The 20,286-nt window shown below is 36.6% G+C and overlaps 1 protein-coding gene across 1 annotated transcript in view; it reads left to right on the top strand.

Moving 5' to 3' along the window:
- The first annotated feature begins 11,830 nt into the window (after nt 1–11,830).
- MBOAT1 (membrane bound O-acyltransferase domain containing 1) overlaps nt 11,831–20,286 on the top strand; it is a 125,930-nt gene continuing 117,474 nt past the window's right edge. The window contains exon 1 of the mRNA XM_001375935.4: nt 11,831–12,195. Coding sequence (XP_001375972.2) covers nt 12,097–12,195 — 99 coding nt within the window. The 5' untranslated portion in view covers nt 11,831–12,096. The remainder of the gene's footprint in view (nt 12,196–20,286) is intronic.

Below are 20,286 nucleotides of genomic sequence, written 5' to 3'. Positions count from 1 at the left end.
GGGGGGGGGGAATGTGTAAATTAGAAATTTTATACCCCTGAAATACATTACCCAGCATTTCCTTTATGTCTTGACTTTACGCCCTTACATTTGGGAAATATGTTTGTTGAAAATGCTGCCCTTGTGGCTTCTCTGGTGGTTCTGCACTTTCTCCCAGATGTGTGGTCTGAGAAGCTTTCTCTTTACTGAAGCTATTCTTGCCTTTGCTCTGATTGGTAACCAAAATATGTAAGATTAAAAATTAATATTCAAATACTCCAAGTATTATTTTGATAAGATTTAATAATAATAACTTGAAGCAAATGCCTATAAGCATTGAGTCATCAAATTAAGATTTCAGTTGGGGGTGAATATAAGATATGATAAGATTAGAAATAATAGCTTTGAAATGACACCTGTGAATTTAAGGATTTCTCTGAAATTATATCTCAATTCTTGGAGTAAAATAATCCCAATAATGCACTATTCTAGTTTGAAGTTTTACTTGTATAATTGTGTGTATATATGTGCATGTACAATCACACACACATGCATATGGATATACCTGTGCTCTTTTTTCTTCCATTAGGTTATTGAAATAATTATTAAATTATATGTAAAGAATATATAATATGACACTATATAATTAGTTTTATACATAATGTAAATAATACAAATTATTAAAATAATTATCAAAACAATATAAAAGAATTTAAATCTGGCATTTTGATCTATCTAAAAATGTTACCAGGCAGCCCAATAGAACTTATAAAAATTATGGCTGCAAGAAGATAATATTCAAAGAGTGACTGGTACTTTGGAAAAGCAGTAAATACTTCCCTAACAGTAGAAGTAAAATATTTTTCCTTTAGATGTCCAAATAACAATAAAAACTCAAATTCATATGGTACCAGTATTCTGAAGAGACCATTTATGTTATGAATTTTTAAAAAAGTCTGTAAGTGGCATAGTGGATAGAGTGCCAGTTCTGGAGTCAGGAAGACTTATCTTCCTGAGTTCAAATCTAGCCTCAGACAATAACTAGATAAGTCACTTGGAAAGTCAATTAACCCTGTTCAGTGACCATTTCAGGCCATGCAATTATTTCTCTCTCCCCTGGTCAGCTCCACATATTCAACCCAGCCTCTTCTCCCTCTAAACTACTGGATCTCCTGAGATCACATCCTGGGTGACTTAATCATCTTGGGATCACCAACCTTAGGCTGTGCTATATGCTAAGTGTAGAGTCAGGAATTGGGGAGTATAAATACAAATGTCTCCAAAATTGAGATGGATAGGGATAAAAATGAAGAATATGAAGATGATGAAGATGAAGAAGAGTGAGTAAAGCGAAGATATAATTTCTACTTTTTGTTTGTTGTTCACCATTTTTTAGTTGTGACCAACTTTATATCTAGTTGTCCCCAGACTTCAGATTATGCTTCATGTCCTATTTGACTTTCAAGTCTAGCTGTTTTCTTGCCATCTGCCCTCTTGTCTCACCTACTCCTTGCCCCTTAAACACTGTCCCCCAAACTTCCCACTTCTTGATCTAGGAACAGAAATCATATCAATAATACCATTACCTCTGGAAAGAGTGGAACAGTCAACTAATTGATGGCTCTATTAACCATCCCAGTGGCTACCCAAACTAAAACCCTCAACACTCTTTCTTGGCTACCACTATAGGATATCTCTTATTGCACTAAGACTTTTGGGATACCCTGTATGTATTATTTCCTCTGTTGGAAAGTAAGCTTCTTGAGGGTAGGGAAGCCTGTCTTGCATCTTGTGTTTATATCTCTAGATCTTGGTACATAGTAGGCACTTAAATATTTTGCATTTATATATTAGGTGAAATAGTACTATTTTCTACCAACAGAAGTAAGCTTCTAGGTAAAACTGTCTACATGAATAACTTCTACTTCCTCTCCTCTTCTCAATCCCTTTAAATCTTCTGGCCTCATAATTCAAATGGAATCATCCTTTCTAAGATTACCAGTATCTCCTACTAGCCAAATGTGATGGTCTCCTTATAGTCCTCAACCCTTTTGGCATTTCTATAGCATTAGATACTATTGATTTCTCTCTCATTTATAGATTTTCATGACACTACATCCTTTTAGTACTTCAATTTGGCCACTTCACCTCAGTATCCTTTATTAGATGATCATCCACATACTTCCATGATGTGTGGATGCTCTATATGACTGCCTTGGGCTCTCTTCTCTTTTTTCTCTCCCTTAATTTTCTTAGTAATTCCATCAGCTTCCATGAGTTTGACATTCATATTTATGCAATTGTCTCAAAGGTAGTCCTCATCCCTCTCCTGAGTTCTAGTCCTGCATTACCAACTACCTATTGATGTATCTGTTGAACATGTCCAATTGCATGTCTTTTAAATTCTTTTTTTTAAATGTCATTTGATTTTATTTCTCACTCTATGTACATGATTCACTCTAACTATATTACACAGTGATAGTCTCATTACTTTGAAATAAGGAAATTTTTAAGCTAATATTTTAAATGAATGATATTCCATTTGTAGTCTTGAATAGCATTCAGATTTTTATTTTTAAAAAAATTTTTTCCCATTTGAATTAATTTATGTAGTCAATTTAGAACATTATTCCTTGGTTACAATAATCACATTATTTCGCTCCCTCCCTTCCGCCCACTCTTCCCACAACTAACGGACAATTTCATTGGGTATTACTTGTGTCCTTGATCAGAACCTATTTCCATGTTGTTTTTTACACTAGGATGTTCATTTATAGTCTACATCCCCAACCATATCCCTTCGACCCATGTATTCAAGCAGTTGTTTTTCTTCAGTGTTTTTACTCCCATTGTGTTTCCTCTGGATGTGGATAGTGGTTTTCCTCGTAAGTTCCTCCAAGTTGTTCAGGGTCACTGCATTGCCACTAATGGAGAAGTCCATTACATTCTATTGTACCACTGTGCATCAGACTCTGTGTACAGTGTTTTCCTGGTTCTTCTCCTCTCACTCTGCATCAATTCCTGGAGGTTGTTCCAGTCCCCATGGAATTCCTCCACTTTATTATTCCTTTGAGCACAATAGTATTCCATCACCAACAGATACCACAATTTGTTCAGCCATTCCCCAATTGAAGGGCATCCCCTCATTTTCCAATTTTTTTGCCACCACAAAGATTGCATCTATGAATATTCTTGTACATGTCTTTTTCCCTATTATCTCTTTGGGATACAAACCCAGCAGTGCTATGGCTGGATCAAAGAGCAGACAGTCTTTTAGTGCCCTTTGGGCATAATTCCAAATTGCCCTCCAGAATGGCTGGATCAATTCACAACTCCACCAGCAATGCATTAATGTCCCAACTTTGCCACATCCCCTCCAGCATTCATTACTTTCCTTTGCTGTCATGTTAGCCAATCTGCTCTGTGTGAGGTGATACCTCAGAGTTGTTTTGATTTGTATTTCTCTAATTATAAGAGATTTAGAACACTTTTTCATGTGCTTATTAATAGTTTTGATTTCTTTAACTGAAAATTGCCTATTCATTTCCCTTGCCCATTTATCAGTTGGAGAATGGCTTGATTTTTTTTGTACAACTGGTTTATTTCTTTATAAATTTGAGTAATTAGACCTTTGTCCAAGGTTTTGTTATGAAGATTGTTTCCCAATTTGTTGCTTCCCTTCTAATTTTGGATGCATTAGTTTTGTTTGTACAAAAACTTTTTAATTTGATGTAGTCAAAATTATTGATTTTACATTTTGTGATTTTTTTCAAGCTTTTGCTTGGTTTTAAAATCTTTCCTTTCCCAAAGATCTGAGAAGTATACTATTCTGTGTTCGCCTAATTTGCTTATAGTTTCCTTCTTTATATTCAGGTTGTCTTTTAAATTCTTGAACCTTAGAACTCTATCATTTTCCTCCTAAACTCTCTCTTCTTCATTTCTTTCCTATTTTTGTTGAGGATGTTCCCATATTCCTATTCACTGAAGTTCCCAACATTAGAGTCTCAACTCCTCCTTTTCTTTTCTCTTCATGTCCATTCAGTTGTCAGTCTTTCTGATTCTATCTCCACAGTATATATTGTCTCAAGTTCCTTTTCTTCATTCCCACTGCCACCTTATCCAGGTTCTCCTTTTGCTTGATATTTCACTACTTTTCTAAATAGTCTTCTAGGTGCTAATCTTTCCTCTCTATAATTTATCCTCCATATTGTTGTCAAATTAATATTCCTAAAGTACAAGTCTGACCATATCCTTTGAATCTCAAAAAGCTCCAGTGACTTACAATTGTCTCTAGGATAAAAGGCAAGTTCCCCTGTTTCATATTTAAAGCTAAACTGACTTAACCAACCTTTCTAGAGTTACTGCTTATCATACCCATTCACACACTCCTCTATGTTCCAATCAAATGGACTTAAACTTCTAATACATACCTACACACACACACACATACATATACATATATATGCTATATATATACATACACACACACACACACACGTACATACATATATATATATATATATATATATATTCCCTATTTCTCTGCCCTTGTCATAGGTTGTCTTCTGTGTCTGGAATGCATTCCCTTCTCACCTTCATCTTGTGAAATTAATAACTACCATCAAGGCTCCTCTCAAGTGCCAACTAGCCTCATCCCTTCAGTTGTTACTGTCCTCCCCAATGGAAATTGCTTTTTGTTTATGTCTATATTTTTTATTGAGTTGTCTGTGTTTATGATGTTTCCTCTCAATAAGCACCTAGTACAGTTTCAAACACATAATTGGGATCTAATAACTGCTTATTGAATGAATAAAAATAATAAAAATCAATGATAGCTTTTAGTTAAACTGAAAAATATAATTATATGTTTTATTTCTAGATAGAAACAGTCACATGTTCTTAGCTTTCTTGAGCTTTTCTGTCAATTCATAGTGATGTAGGAAAATACTTCAAAGTCCTGTTGTGAGATCTTTGTTAAACTTTTTAAAATCCAACTTTCTATAGAAACATAAGTTATTATAATTCATTTATATCCTTTTTTATATTACTTATATTTCCCACCACATTCTTCTTCACCTCATTCCAGAAAGCTATCCTTTATAAAAAAGAAGGAAAAAAGAGTAAACAAATAACCAACAATGGATAAAATATGACATCATAAGCAGACTCCAATAACCATCATCACTTGCCTCTTCAAAAAGCTGTACTTCTGTTTTCAGTATTTTTCTTGAAGCTTTGTGAGTCACTGTTAGATCTTGAAAATTGTATTTGACAATTTTGTTTAAAACAATGCTACAATTATAGAACAGTTTATTTTAAATTGTAAAGGATATTTGGGGATTTAACTTTGAAGTAAAAGAATTTATCATCTGTTGGTTTAAGAGGAATAGCATCTTCCTGCTGCATAATTCTGGTTACTTTATTATATTGCTCTTGGTTTTCAATAGGTGCTAGTTTTTATAAAATGATTGTAATGGGTTGATTTCTAATGAATGTAAACAAAGAAGGCTTAGATTTTTCAGTCAAATTAGTGAAATCATTCAAAAGTGTAAACTAGACCTTTACTGAATCAACTGAACTATGTAAAATTGTAAACTAGGTGGGTCCTTAGTCAATTTAGGTGAGTGAAATACTTTGATCAGTGGATGGTCATATGGAAAAAGCATGGAAACTGATTCGAGGAACTAGCCATACCTCTGGACTTAGTTTATTACAATATGTCATTTGGGAATTCTGTATTCTAGCAGTACAATTATAGCAGAATTTCTAGTAGAATATTCCAGTAATTAGCCATTCTAGAGATAGTCAAGGGAATTCCCTTTGGAAGGGGAATATTGAGCCCTCTCTCTCCTCTCCTCCAACTACTTGACCAAAAGACAACTTCATGAATTTCTCTAGGTTGAAGATTTAGCATGAGGAGCTCAGAAATACTAGTAAACAAACTTAGCTGAGGATGAATGAGCCATCTTCAGGATGGCACCAACCCTTCTGAGACCAGAAAAAATTACAATTAAGGGAAACTTCAAGAAAACTTCTAATGGAGGAAAAATTCCATCAATTACTGGCATTTGTGAGTTGTCCTTTGGTCATATGTACTACCAGAGTTTGATAGTGTTCTCCCAATCGACACTATTGATAATTGTGGGAAAGCATGTCCCAGACTCTTAGGGAGAATGTTTTGTATCAACTGTCTTGTGGCATTATTTTGGGAAATAATCTTCTATAAAAGTTAATGAACTCTGTCCAGCTCATTGATAATCAATTGGGAATACTCTGGAGAAGGTCTTATGAGCAACAGTACTTAAACAACAACAACAACAACAACAACAACAACAACAACAAACCTCCAGCTCTTCAAGTTCTTATTAGTACCTTGAGATGAGAATAATAGCTATTCTAAAGTCTCAGATTGCCAATTTCCCCTTCTGGTTCTGTTTTTTTATTATCTTGACTTCGTAGTTAAAGCTCTCCTACTGTTGGCTCATCTGGAAGCTTTCCTGAGCCCTTAGAGCCTCTTGCTTTGGAAGAGTTTATTATGCCTTTGGCCTGCTTATCCTAAAATATCCTTTCACGAGGTGCACCTCCTTCTCCCATTGGCAAATTCCTCCCAGACCTTCCATTTTGTAGAGGCGCTAAGACTGACCTATCTGTTTTCTCCTCTTATTCTCTTCCTACTTTTCTGGACTTAAAGCTCATGCCATCTACCTTTCAGCTCATGTTTGCATGCTATCTTCTTCTATTAGAATGTAAGTTCCTTGAGAAAAGGGATTCTCATTCTTTTCTCTTACATTTATCTGTATCCCCAGTACTTCAGCACAATGTCTAGCATATATGCACTAAGTGCTTAATAAAAACTTCCTTCCTTCCTTCCTCCCTTCTTTCTTCTCTTCCTTTTTCCCTTCCTTCCTCATGGGAATTAGAGAATTCAGAGTGGAAGACTAGATGGATAAAATTTGTGCTTAACTACATTCTTTCACTCCTTAAGAATAAATTTTCTGTAGTTTCAATGACCTGATTTAATAACACCATAATGAACCCCTCTATTTCAATATACATCTGATTGACTCAGTCATTTGTAGGATACTTTGCTAAGCTATTATTAGCTGAGTTTATGTAGATATTACTCAGGGCGTTCCCTTTTATTCTGTTCTTAGATTTTAATTATTTTGTAGGATCCATCCTATAGTAAACCAAGATCAGTTATATTATATCTAGCTACAGATATTTCTTATCAGCCTTTTATATTGCTCGGTGAAGTAGTGTTGGTTTCTTTAGGAATTATTTCTTTAAATTTTTAGCTTTTTGATCATTTAGTCTGGGAACATCTAGTTTTTTTCCTTCCTCTTTTTTTTTAAACCCTTATTTTCTGTCTTAGTAACAACTCTAAGACAGAAGGCTAATGGCTAGGCATTTCGGTTAAATGACTTGACCCAGGGTCATACTCTAGGAAGTGCCTGAGACCAAATTTGAACCCAGGCCCTCCCTCAGGCCTGGGCCTCTATCCACTGTACCACCTAGCTGCCCCCTTTCTTCTTTTTTTGAAGGAAGTATTAACCTTTTGATAGTGTGGCAGGTCCCATATCTTGTAAGTATTGTGCCAGCTTTTGTTTGAGTATTTTCTAAGTCCATTGTCATCTAGGTTAGTATTCTAAAGGTGTATATAGACTAGCATTTTAAAGGTGTTAATTGCTCAGAACAGGGCATTCCCATTGAACTTTGACTTCAGGATGCCAGTGTATCACTTGAAAGATATAGCCATAACTTTCTCCTTGATAATTTTGTTCTAATAATGTTCCTAAAAAAAAAAAGACAAAAATATTTGCTAAATATCACATTTGTTCTCTATGTTCTATTTGTCCCTTGAGTTTATTATTTTTTTTCTCTTTGTACTTGATGGAATTCAGATCTAAATAGACCTTGGATAGTGGTTACAAGCCTTTTATTTTTTATTTATTTTTAAAAAATAAATTTATTTATTTATAAATATTTTTCCATGTTTTCATGATTCATTGTCTTTCTCTCCTCTCTTCCCTCCATACTCCCAGAGCTGACAAGCAATTCCACTTGGTTGTACTTGATACCTATTTCCATAGTATTCATTTTTGCTATAGAGCAATTATTTTAAAGTCTAGTCCCCAAATCACATACCCATATATACATGTGATAAATGATGTTAATATGTTTTGCTTTTGCATTTCTACTCCCATAGTTCTTTCTCTCAATGTGGATAACATTCTTTCCCATAAGTCCTTCAAGAGTGTTCTAGCTTGTTGCATTAATACTAGTAGCAAAGTGATGGTGAACCTTTTAGAAATAGAGTGCCAGGTCTCACTCTCCCTCACTCCCTTGTCCTGTTCCCTTACCCTAGATAAGGGAGGGAGGAAGCATTCCCATTGGACTGCTAGGCCTGGGTGGTGGTGGTGGTGGTGGGTGAAGTGAGGAATGTCCTAAGATACAAGGAGAATGAGAGGGGAATAGCTCCATCCTGAGTCACTCTGGCTTTCTAATAATGAACTCTGGCAGGGGATTGCAGGCATGCCCAAACAGAGGGCTCTATTGCCCTTTTTGGCACATGTGCCACAGCTTCACCTTCATAGACCCAGGACTAATTACTATCCTCTTTTTTTTATGCTTAGTGTTTGGCAAAGTATTACGAAGGCCAATAAAATAATTGATTCATAATTGAATGAAAGCATTGAGATGCAGGCTTTTTTTTAGACTCTCTAAGCTGAATAATTCTAGTAGCAGACAATACAACAGGATTGACATGCTCCTTTCCCTAATTGCACAGGGTTTTGATTTCTTCTTTAGGACCTTATGTTTTGGAAAGTTTTTATTTCATGTAATTTGAGGGTTTTGAGGGTTTAGAATTCATAAGAAATCTTAACATTGATCTTAAAATTTTCTGAATTTATATTAGATGATTAAGGATGATAGTTTTATCTGTCATACTCTGGTTAGGGTATGATTTTTTGTTGACTTCTCAAGGATATTTTGAAGTTTGTATTTGTAGCATAGAGATTTATTATCTTTTAATTTTTGAATAGCAATCTTTTATATAATTCTGCTCACTTGATCGTGTCTTTCTTATATCTGGTAGGTATAATACTAAAATTTTTCAACCTAGAGTGATATGTTGCCCAGTTTCTGCTATTTCCTTGGAAAGTGTTCATTGATCTATAAATCCTAGGTCCTTAAGAATGAGCTTTTTGCATTCATCTGATCCTGTATTAATATAATGAGCCTGATATTATCAGATAAACCTGATGCCCACAATCACCTGGAAATAACATTGATCCAGAAAATTTGAGAATAAGACTCTGAATAGATGAGCCAATAACTTGACAGATATTTGTTTAAGGCATCTTTGTCCCATTTTCCTTTAAAAATACAGTTTAACATTTTGTTTATTGTTGTGGAAATTGAATACATGAAAGCATTTGGATGTAAATTCATCTCCTATAGACTCAATGAAAACATCTTTAAGGATTACCCCAGTAACAGGCAAAAAAAAAAGGGGGGGATGGTATGTACTTCATCTTCCTATATTTCTTTGATTTCTTCTGCTAAATTTTTATATTTTTACTTCTAAAAAGTTTGAAAATTTTGAGTATTTGATGTGGTGACATCTATTCAAACTGTCATTCTTAAATTTTCTGGATCAATGTTATTTCCAGATGATTATGGCATCAGGTTTGTCCCATGACAGTGCTCTGATTTGAGTATAGTTTATTTGTTGAAATCTCAAGGAGGTTAGGAATCTATTTTTAGTATGAGATAATATCTTAGAACTGTTATTAGTATGCTCCAAGAACTGTCATTAGCATACAGAAATTATTGGGTGACTGTCTCCAGAACTTTTGATTATGCCCAATACCTGGAAATTTAGGGGTCATCAAATCCAACCTCCTGAGGACTTGGAGGCCCAGACATTGTGTCACTATCCCAGGGTCTCAAAAGCTAGTGTGTGGAGTGAGAAATTAGTGTGCTATTCTCATTATTAAGAGTTATTAATACCTAAAAGTTGTTCCCCCTTCCCCCATCCATTTCTCTTACAAAGTTACCCTGACCCCTCTTTCAAGCAGGACAAACTTGGGTTAGGTCCTTTGGAGTTTGTTTGGGGATTTGCCTGGAGCAGGAGTCCCAGGTGGATGGTCTTAGATCCGAAAGTACCCAAAGATCAAATCTTAAAGTACCAATCTTGAGTACCCCTTTGTCTTAAAAGTCTCTCCCATTGAAGCTTCTTCCCTTGTATCAAGCCCAATGACTGGGCTGATCCTCATATCAGCCACTTCCAGATAATCCAGTCCAGAACTTTTCTCTTTGTATCTCTCTCCAAATTCCAAATCATTTCTTTAAAATGTTAAAATGTTTGAATGTACCCATGGTAAAATTATCCAATTTCTTGAAGATGTTAATTAACTTGAATGTTAAATTCTGTCAAAATTCTGTCTCTAACCATTGTAAAATTATTATAAACCCTACAGGGAGGCTTGATTGTATCAGGATTCTCCCATAAATAAGGAATTTTTCTGTGAAATTTTGGGCATTTGTCTTGGGTCTACAAAGAGGCAGAGTTCTGCATTTTCTCTGTAAATCCTTGGGGGGGGGCATCTATCTTGGGTCAATGAGTTGAGACAGCGCCTCCCCTCAATTTCTCTCTCTCTCAATAAAGCATATTTTAAGTGATGGATTTCCTTGGCCATAATTTTAAATAGTGCTTAAAGAGGGTATACTGTGACATTTTTAAGTTCCCCTTAATTTCCACTTCATACTAGTGTGTGTTTTGAGGCAGGATTGGAATCTAGTTTTCTTGTCATCAAATCCTAGGTGCTATCCACTGAACCATTAATCTCTTCTAGATATAAAATAATGGCAAAAACAGTACTGGTATTAGGGACATCAGTGTTGGAAGGACACAGCAGGGACAGTCAACCCTTTCTGTGACTTCTAGCTGTATCTGAGTTTAATAATATCAAAGCTAGGACTACCAGAGTAAATAATTCCTTTTCTCAAAATTAGGGAATTCCAAAGACAAAGGAGCAACTAGAAACTGGTAGCTTCATTTATGTGAAAGTGTAGAAGGGAGGGAAAAGAATGAGTTGTAAGTGAATTAGTTGAGGACGAGAAGGTAGTAAAGAAATGCCAGGTGAGAAGAAAACCAGGTGAACTTTTTAGGAGTAGGGCACAAATTCGAGAATTGTACCACTTTCCCCTAGCTACTTCAGGAACTCAGGAATTAACCCAATGATTCTCAGACACGAGTAATAGCTGTCAGCCAAGATGACTTTTGGGAATCTCACAGGATAAAAAGCACAGAATGGAAATTAAAATTCAGCGGTATGTCAGTTTAAGCAAGAATGGTGTAATCAGAAGAAATTCAAATTAAAGTCGAGGATCTGTGTTCAGACATTGGATCTTTTAAACAATTTGCTGCCTGTGTAAACTTAGGTTAGTCACTTGTCTGGGTGTGAATTTCTCTTCACTGAAAAAAGGGGATTGAACAGGATGGTTTGTAGAGTCCCTTCCTACACTAAGTCCTGTGATCTAAGAAGATACTGAAGCAAGAGGCACTTGGGAGAATGGAGATCTCGCAGGGACCCGAGCCTCAGTAAGGAGGGTCTTAGTGGGGAGAATGCAGCGGCAGTCCTCCCAGTCTTCACTCCCAGTTCTGAAGGAGGGTGAGGCTGCGGAGGCGGAGGCTTCTCTCATTCTTTCGACCTCTCTCCTAGCCAGAGCTGGGCGGGACCGAGGGAGGGAATGCTCGAGTATTTGCCGACTCCCGCCCTCTCTCCCCCAATGCCCACCCTCTCGGGGATGTCCTGGGTCCTGGCGGCCAATAAGAGGGAAGAGGAGGGGAGCGGGAAGCTGAGCGGGCTCTATACCCTGCCAACTACTCCGACCGTGGCTGCAGTGCCAGAGCCAGCGCTGCACCCCAACGACTTGTCCCTGTTCTGTTCTGCTGCCACCCGGAGCTCAGTTTACGGTTGGCCTTCTCGCTGCGTCCCCTAAGCTCGATTGTCCCTGGGATCCAGTCACCACTCAGGCCGGGCGAAAACATCTGTGAGGGTGGCTCGTGGTGGGGGGCGGACGCGACAGCCCCCCTGAAGATGCAGGATGGCAGTAGAGCAGCCGCCGTCCAGCCTTGCTTACCGCACCACGGGCTCCACCTTGTTGCATCCGGTCAGCGACCTCCTGGGCATCCCGCTGGACCAGGTAACAGCGGGGATCCAGGGCTCCTTCAGACCTATCTTGTGTCCACTTTAGAACTCTGAGGGAAGAGTGGTGGGGAGAAAGATAGATGTGTTCCGTGGGAGCGGGGTGGGGGAAAAGTTAAATCTTTTAAACCCTTTCTAAATTAACTGGCAAGACGCATGGGCCTGTTTTGCAACTGTTAAGGAGTTACTCTGCAAATGGAATATTTGCTTTTGAAAGGAAATGGGTGTAGTCAGAGGGGCAGGTTAAAGCGTGAACTTACATTTTTTTAGGTCCCAGACTTCAAGACCTAAAATATCTCGTCTCCCCTACTCTCTTGCTTGTATTATAGCTTCTCGCCCCAACCCCCAATCAACCCCCTTCCACCTCTTCCCTGGTAACAAATATCAACGGGACTAATTTCAATTCAGAATTTAAAATTTAAGGTCTTCATCACCTCTGCACTGTCAGAGATGGCTGATTTAGTTATCAGTACAGTAGCGTGTTATTCACTTTTATAAATAGAGGCGAACTTTGCTGTGAAAGTTTGCTTTGTGTTTACGGAATAAAAGAAGGCATTTGCCAAACTTCCCAAAGACAGGTAGGGAGGTGATGTCGTCCAAGTAGAAAGAATGCCATGCTGAGATTCTCTCTAGTCATTGGAGTGCCTCTAGTTAATTTCGAACCACCTTATCTTGAGGAGTCTGCAAGTTCCTGAGTATCTCTGTCTAGAGCTAAGAGAAAAAGGATGCCTCCTTGATTAGGTGAGTCAGTCGCTTAGTTACTGACAGGGAATCATAAAATGCAAATGATAAAAAGTGCCCGGCTATTCCTGGTTAGTTGGTTTGGGCCCACTGGGCAGGTATGAATGATACTGTTGTCCTTTGTTTATTGTTTTTTTTTTTGACTCTTTCTTCATTTTGGCCTGGCTTCTCTTTCCGTCTCTCCCTTTCACTTTTTGATCTCTTACTTTTCAAACATGACTACACCTGTTGCCCTTTCTACCTACATTTCTTTAGCTATGAGGAAGTGTTCCCTGAAAGTCTGTCTTAATCAGCCACTGTTTTCTGAGCCAACCTGCTACTGTCCCCACTGTGAGGATCTAACTGTAACCTTCACCTGACTCGTGCTTCATCAAAAGTTTCCAAACAGACAGGAAACTGGGAGATAGAACAGATGCTAGCGCATGTGTACATTTTTTAAGTTATGAGTAACTATCTGGGAGTGGTCTGGAGAGAGAACTGTTGCATTGGCCTATGGAGAGACACAAATACAACCTTAAATCTTGAGCTGAAACAAAATAAAGCTGTCTTCTAGTGTGGGGTGAACCCCTTCCTTCCTCCCGAAAAACCAAGCGTTAAAAAAACTCAACCAAAAACAAAACAACCCCCCCCCCCCACTTCATTCTTTTAACTGTTTTGCAGTGAAGACTTTCTTTTACTTAAAAGAGGGATGCATACTCATATTTGTTTGCTGTAGTTTGGTATTTTCTTTTTTCCCCAGGGACAGCCACCCCACCTTCAATCCTCTCCACTTAGCATCACAAATCATTTTAGACAGTTGGAAAGCTTGGGAGGTAAAGTGGGAGGGCACTACCAGAGGAGGGTTGGGAAAGAGGAACTTGAACACTAGAAGTTGGAGAGAGAGAGATATTTGAGTGTGAAAATTAGCTTTCTCTGTGTCAACTACCAAACATCTGTTGGAAACATTGTGACCTTTATGACTTATGTGCATCTACCCTATCCTACCACCTCTCAGTGTAGAAGAGGCCCAAACTTCAGTCTGATAAATTTTATTGCAGGATAGTAAAAGATATACTTTATTTGGAAGATCTAGTATACATTTCTACAGGAAAATCTTGGCTAGAATTTAGAATTGGGAATTTGGAGCTTCACTGGCGTTTATTTATTTATTTTTTCACTTTCAACAACTGTAGGGGTAGCTCAATACTTTTCTTATGCTTACTTTTCCCTTTCTCCCTGGCTTCCAGTAACTGAGTATGATCTGGGTGGAATCTCACTTTTCCATCTCCTTCTCCTTTCCCATGCAGAATATTATGATATTTTAATGGGGTGGGGGAGGCAGAGGAGGGTAATAATTTTCACAAAATTTTTTATATCAAGATGGTATTAATTCTGCTTTTTCAGAATTAACTAATTAAAATTAATTAATTAAAAGTGGATTAGAAAATACTAATTCAATATAGTTTTACAATATTTCTGGAGTACCTATTTATTGTGTACATGATACTGTGTACCATTCTTCAAATTTAAACTTCAGCTATCTATAACTTAGAGAACAATTAGCATGAGAGAAAATTTTTTTTGATCACTAAGTATTAAGGCCCTGAGTGGATATGAAGCCCTATAAGAATGAATTTTTTCCTCAGACCAAATTGAGTCTAGCAGGCAGAATAGAATGAGATTTTTTAAAAATTAAAATAGGCTATTATTTTTTTATTATTATTATTCACAGAGCAAAAATAAAAAAAAATAATCTGACCATTCTATTTCTCCTTCTAGCAAATTATACCCTCAAAGTCCTTATCTCTACCTGGAAGCCCTCAATACATAGATTTGTAGTCCCCCCAAACAAATTTCCACTTTAGCCATGTCCAAAAATGTGTGTCTCAGCATTTGAAGTGGAAGGAGGTAAGCGACATATTTTTAAGTTTCATTCTTTTTGACTTCTGGTTAATCACTGCTGTAGATCAGAGTTCTAAACTCTTTCAAAGTTGTTCCTTTCTATAATGCTTTTATCACTGTATAAATTGTTCTTAATTTGCTTACTTTGCTTCTCCTTAGTTTGTAAGTCTTCCCAGTTTCTTCTGAAGTTGTCAATTTTATAATTTCTTATTTTTCTTAATATTCTATTACATTCATATACTACAATTTGTTTTGTCATTATCCAAAAGGAGTACAGCCTTTTAATTTCCAATTTTTAGCTACTAAAGAGCTATTTAATATTCTTATACATGTAGATCCTTTGAATTTTTTTTGGGGGGGGGAGGGTATAGGCCTTGTAATGGTAAAGTTAAATCAAAGAGTTAGAACAATTTGGTAACTTTTCAGTGTCTTAAGAGATGTTTTATCCTAATTTCCAATTAGTTTTCAATTAGTGAAAACACAACTTATCTATAAGTCTCTTTTATCTCTTAGCACCAGCAGTTTATTATCTTGTAAACATTTAAATGTGGCATTGCAGTTTCTTGTCTTTCAGAGTAAAGAATCATTTCTTAATTTAAATGATAATGTTCTGATTCATCAATTTTATAGTTTCCTGAAATTTCTTGAAACATATAATGTTGTTTTGTATGCTTTATCTGCACAGAAGTAGTGAAAGACTTTAATTTCCAGTGATATAAATCTGGAATCTTCCCTGTGAAATTTAAGTATACCATTCTCCTTTTTAATAAGAGAAAATATAGTTTAAAAGAGTGTAAATGTGTGATGATCTAGATATCTTATGTGTATACCACTTGGAGGTAGTCTGTATTTCTGATATATACTAAATCTATTTCTCTCTAAATCTCTCTAATATAAGATGGACATTGAAGAAAATTATTAGGGTAATTTAGCCATATTTCTTGGTACTCAGGAAAAACATTTGCCTTAAATTATCCAGCTATTTGTTTTCATTCTCATTTTGATTTGCTTTGAAACTATGATAATTTATTTACCAGCCTTCCATGGACCAAATTCCTCATTATATGGATCACACCAAAGTTATTAATAAAATATTTACATATGTGTGATGCAACAACTGGACACCCACAGCATAGTGGAAAAAAAATAATAGCACTGTTATTTGATCCTTCAGGCAAAGTATTGTTAAATCTGTGTTTTTGCAGTTGGTGCTACCAAATGATAATACCTAGAAGTATTATTATTTATTTACATGTTGATATTAGGATCTAATTCCCATATCATTTCCCAAAGGAATATTGTGAATATTTAGTGATTCAGTGAATATTGAGAAGAGTATTTTTAAAAATCCTTAACTTTTGTCTTAGAATTGAAACTAAGTATCTATTCCAAGGCAGAAGAGGACTAAGGGATTAAATGCCTTGTCTAGGGTCACATAGCTCAGAGATGTCAGAGATGTATTTGAATCTCAGATCTCCTTTCTCGAGGTCTGGCTCTTTTCCACCTAGCCCCCTAGATGCCTCCTGATGAGACTACTGAGAAGAGGCAGATATGGCATTTTATACAGTAATTAGGTATTTACTAGATGTTCATTTATTAAGTGCCCATTATGTAGGAAAAGCATTGAATGAAGGCCAGAATTGGAGGGTTTCCATGTTGGGGGTTTCCACACACTGATGAATCATAGGTCTGAACCACATTTGCCAAAAAGAACACATTAACACCTAGACTAACTAAAATCCTATTCTCATGCTTTATTAGGGTGTGGAGATAGCTCTCAGTTTTTGTTAGAAAGGCTAGTGAATTATAAGTGCTAACTATTCCTACCAATGTATTGTAATTACTTACAAGTAAAGGTTAATTTCAAGATAAAGTTTAATGTTGATTGGGATAATGCTTTGTGGTAGAATTTCTTGAACTATTAATATGTTTACATCCATTACTGTGTTCCAGATGATAAGTACTCAATGGTAAGTACTCTCACCATTTTAAAAGAAAACAACATTCCCATTATGGTTTCTAGGTTCCAGAGAGCTGTATCCTAAAATTATGATGTCCAAAGTTCCTACCTGATAAGGACTGACAAGTGGGGGCCAATCTTTGTTGGGTCTTTGTTCCCTACAAACATTTATTCCTTGGGGTGTTAGTTGCTGTCATTTCAACATTATCTGACTCTTCATGGTCCCATTTTGGGCTTTCTTGGCAAAAATTGTACAATGGTCTTCCATTTTCTTCAACTAATTTTATAGATGTGGAAACTGAGCAAATAGGTTAAGTGACTTGTCCAAGGTCTGAAAGCTAGTAAATGTCTGAGACCAGGCTTGAACTTGGGTCTTCCTGACTCTAGGTTTGACACTCCATCCACAGTACCACCTAGCTGCCACAGGGATTAGATCTTTCTATAAAGACTTCATAGGAATTTCCTTGAATTTCTTGGTTATGGTTCTGGAACCTTTTAAATTCTTACCTTCATTTCTGGTTCCCTGGATAAGAAAGATCCTTTATTTTCTTGCCTAAATATTCTTCCAGTTTGTTTCAGGTATTTGCCCTGTTTTGCTAGCAGCTTTATTTACTTTCCTGCTGCTCCTATTCTTTAGAAATTCTATGAATGAATATCATCCTTGATCAGCCTTCTCTGTCCCCAGTGTTTTTGCCTGAAGCATATATTCACTAGTCAGTTGTTTAGTCTGGGCTTAGCTTTTTTTCCTTTTACCCTAAATGGATATTTACCTCCATCTTGTGCTAGGGCCATGTTTCTTAGAAGAATGATCTCCAAAGTTTTTTGTTTATGTACCCCTATCAACATATTTATTTAAAAATTATGTTCTAGGTTCTTAATGGCTATGTGCATTGCAAAGCTTATACAAAAGTGGGAACTTTAAAGATGAGATAGCAATAAAATGTTATTTGATCTTAGAATGAATAGAGAGCTCTAAGATAGAGTGCTAGGCCTGAAATCAGGAAGACCTGAATTCAAATGCATCCTCCACTATTTACTCTGAGCAAGTTACTTGACCTCTGCTTATCTTAATCCACTGGAGAAGGAAATGACAAATCACTTCAGTATCTTTGCCAAGAAAACCCCATGGGCAGTACTGGTGTGAGGTGGTCCACAGAGTCATAATGTTAAGATTAAAATTTGGGCCAAACTGTGGCAGGTAAAAATTAGTTTTACTCTAGAAGTATTATATTTTTTAAAGGTTTATTTAAGATTAAGAATTTAAGAGAATATAAGTAAGTAAGCATGTGCCTGGGTGGGCCCAGAGGCCCATTCAACCTCACCTACATCATGAGAGACACGTCTGCTTGGAAGCAGAAACATGAAAGAGACCCAGCCTTAGGCAGAGACTCTTTAATAATAAATTGTTCTTGGCCCAGGTGAGAATCTTGAGAACTAGAGCAAGGACTTCTGGGGATTGGAGTCCGGGGTTCAAGTCTCCATTTTTACAATAAATGAGACTTGGACACAACTCAACATCTCATCCATATGGATGTCTTTGGGCAGCTAGGTGGTGCAATGCATAGAGTACTGTTCCTGGACTCAGGAAGACTCATCTTCCCAAGTACAAATCTGACTTCATATTCTTACTAGTTCTGTGACTCAGGACAAGTCATTTAACTCTATTTCATCATCTGTCAAATGCACTGAAGAAAGAACTGGCAAACCACTCCTGTATCCTTGCCAAGAAAACCCCCAGTGGGGTCTCAAAGAGTCAGACAGGACTGAAACAAGAGAACAACAAAGAATAGAGGGTCACTGAAGTTTATTGAGTAAGGAGCTATCCAACCCTTTACCTTAAATAAAATCCCTTTGGCAGTTATGTGGTAGATGGATCGGGAGGAAAAGATTTGAGTCCGGAAGATCAATTATGAGACTATTGCAGTTGTCCAAGTAAGAGGTGATAAGCCATTGTGGTAGCTATGAATAGTGAGGAAGGGACTGATTTGAGAAATGTTCTGGAGGCAGAAACAGAAAAACTAAGCAGTTGATTGTATCTGTGGGGTTAGAAAGATAGAAAAGTCTAACATGACACTGAATTTACACTGAAGATAATGATCTGAGTGAATGAAAAGATGGTGAGGCCTTTGACAGAAATAAGGAAGTTCAAAAATAGCGTGGTTTAAAAAATTTTTATGGGCAAAGGTAATGCAACAATCTGTAACAGTTCAGAGCTCATCCATACCCATTCGGCCTGTGTGACTCATTCTGTCTCACTCAAAATGAAGAGGGCTGAGGTAGGACTTCTATCAACTGCTTAATGCCCTGCAGCCTGAGCCTGCCACAGAGTGCTAGCCAAAGATTGGAGGTGATTTGAAGGTCAAGAGGTTGGTATGCCAGAAAGGGGGGTTGTTTCCCTATAGCACCTATGCAGTTGCTGCTTTATGCTCTTTAATGGTTAGATCTTTCCCCTTTCCATAACTGCCCTGAGGGTTTGACTCCCAATGTAGAAAGATGGATGCTTAGGAGTCAGTGAATAAATAAGGCTTAGAATACCCATTCCTCCCACTTCCCTTATTTATATTTGGGCTCTTCTTTTCCCGGGGGATTTATTTCTTGAACCCCTTTACCATTTCAGTAATTGACTTACACTTCATGCATTTGACACAGTGGATAAAACACTGGGATTGTTGTCAGGAAGATTCATTTTCCTTAATTCAAATCTGGCCTTGGAAATTTCTAGCTGCATCACCCTGGGCAAGTTATTTAAACCTGTTTGCCTCAGTAACCTCATCTGTGAAATGAGTTGGAGAAGGAAATGGCAAATCACTCTAGTATGTTTGCTAAGAAAATCCCAAATGAGGTCATGAAAGAGTAAGACATGACTGAGAAAAGATTGAACAACAAATTGATTTATACATTTAATAATTAAGGACAGTTCACCTTTCAGTAGGGACTGGGTCATGATACCAGGTTAATGCTTTCCAGAGCCTTTCTAGTTTAAGAAAATAAAATACCTCAACAAATAAAGTAAAAAGAAAATGTCCTATAGTTGTATTAATGTGATTCAGTTTAATGTTTTACAATAATTTCATAAAAGGAAATAATATTCACTTGGTGAATCATTTACCACCTTCTTTGGAACTCTTGTTTCAATTCTCAAAAGTTATCTGTGTTTAATAAATTTTTCCACATTAGTAATATTGATGTTGATTTGGAGTGGATTTTCAAATTTTACAATACCTTTAAATGGTCAAAGAATTTATTTTTGAAATAAGATTTTGTATTGCGTTTGCTGGGGATTTCTCAAATATTACCTTTTTTTTTGGTAAATAATTGCCTATTCTCAGTTTTGTTTCTAATAAAACAGAATACTCTCTCACACACAAACTTTGATCATATTTCCTAATTTGTGAAAGAGGAGTATCAATAAAAAACTCCACTGATTTCCCCAAAACTTTTAGTAATCTCAGTAAGGAAAAAAATTGTAATAATTTTCTTTAAGCTTGATTCCATTGACTATTCTGC

The sequence above is a fragment of the Monodelphis domestica genome, chromosome 3 (genome assembly GCF_027887165.1).
Source record: "Monodelphis domestica isolate mMonDom1 chromosome 3, mMonDom1.pri, whole genome shotgun sequence".
NCBI classification, from domain to species: Eukaryota; Metazoa; Chordata; class Mammalia; order Didelphimorphia; family Didelphidae; genus Monodelphis; species Monodelphis domestica.
The sequence above is the reverse complement of the archived record's forward strand: the minus strand, read 5'-3'. Positions and strand labels throughout refer to the sequence as shown.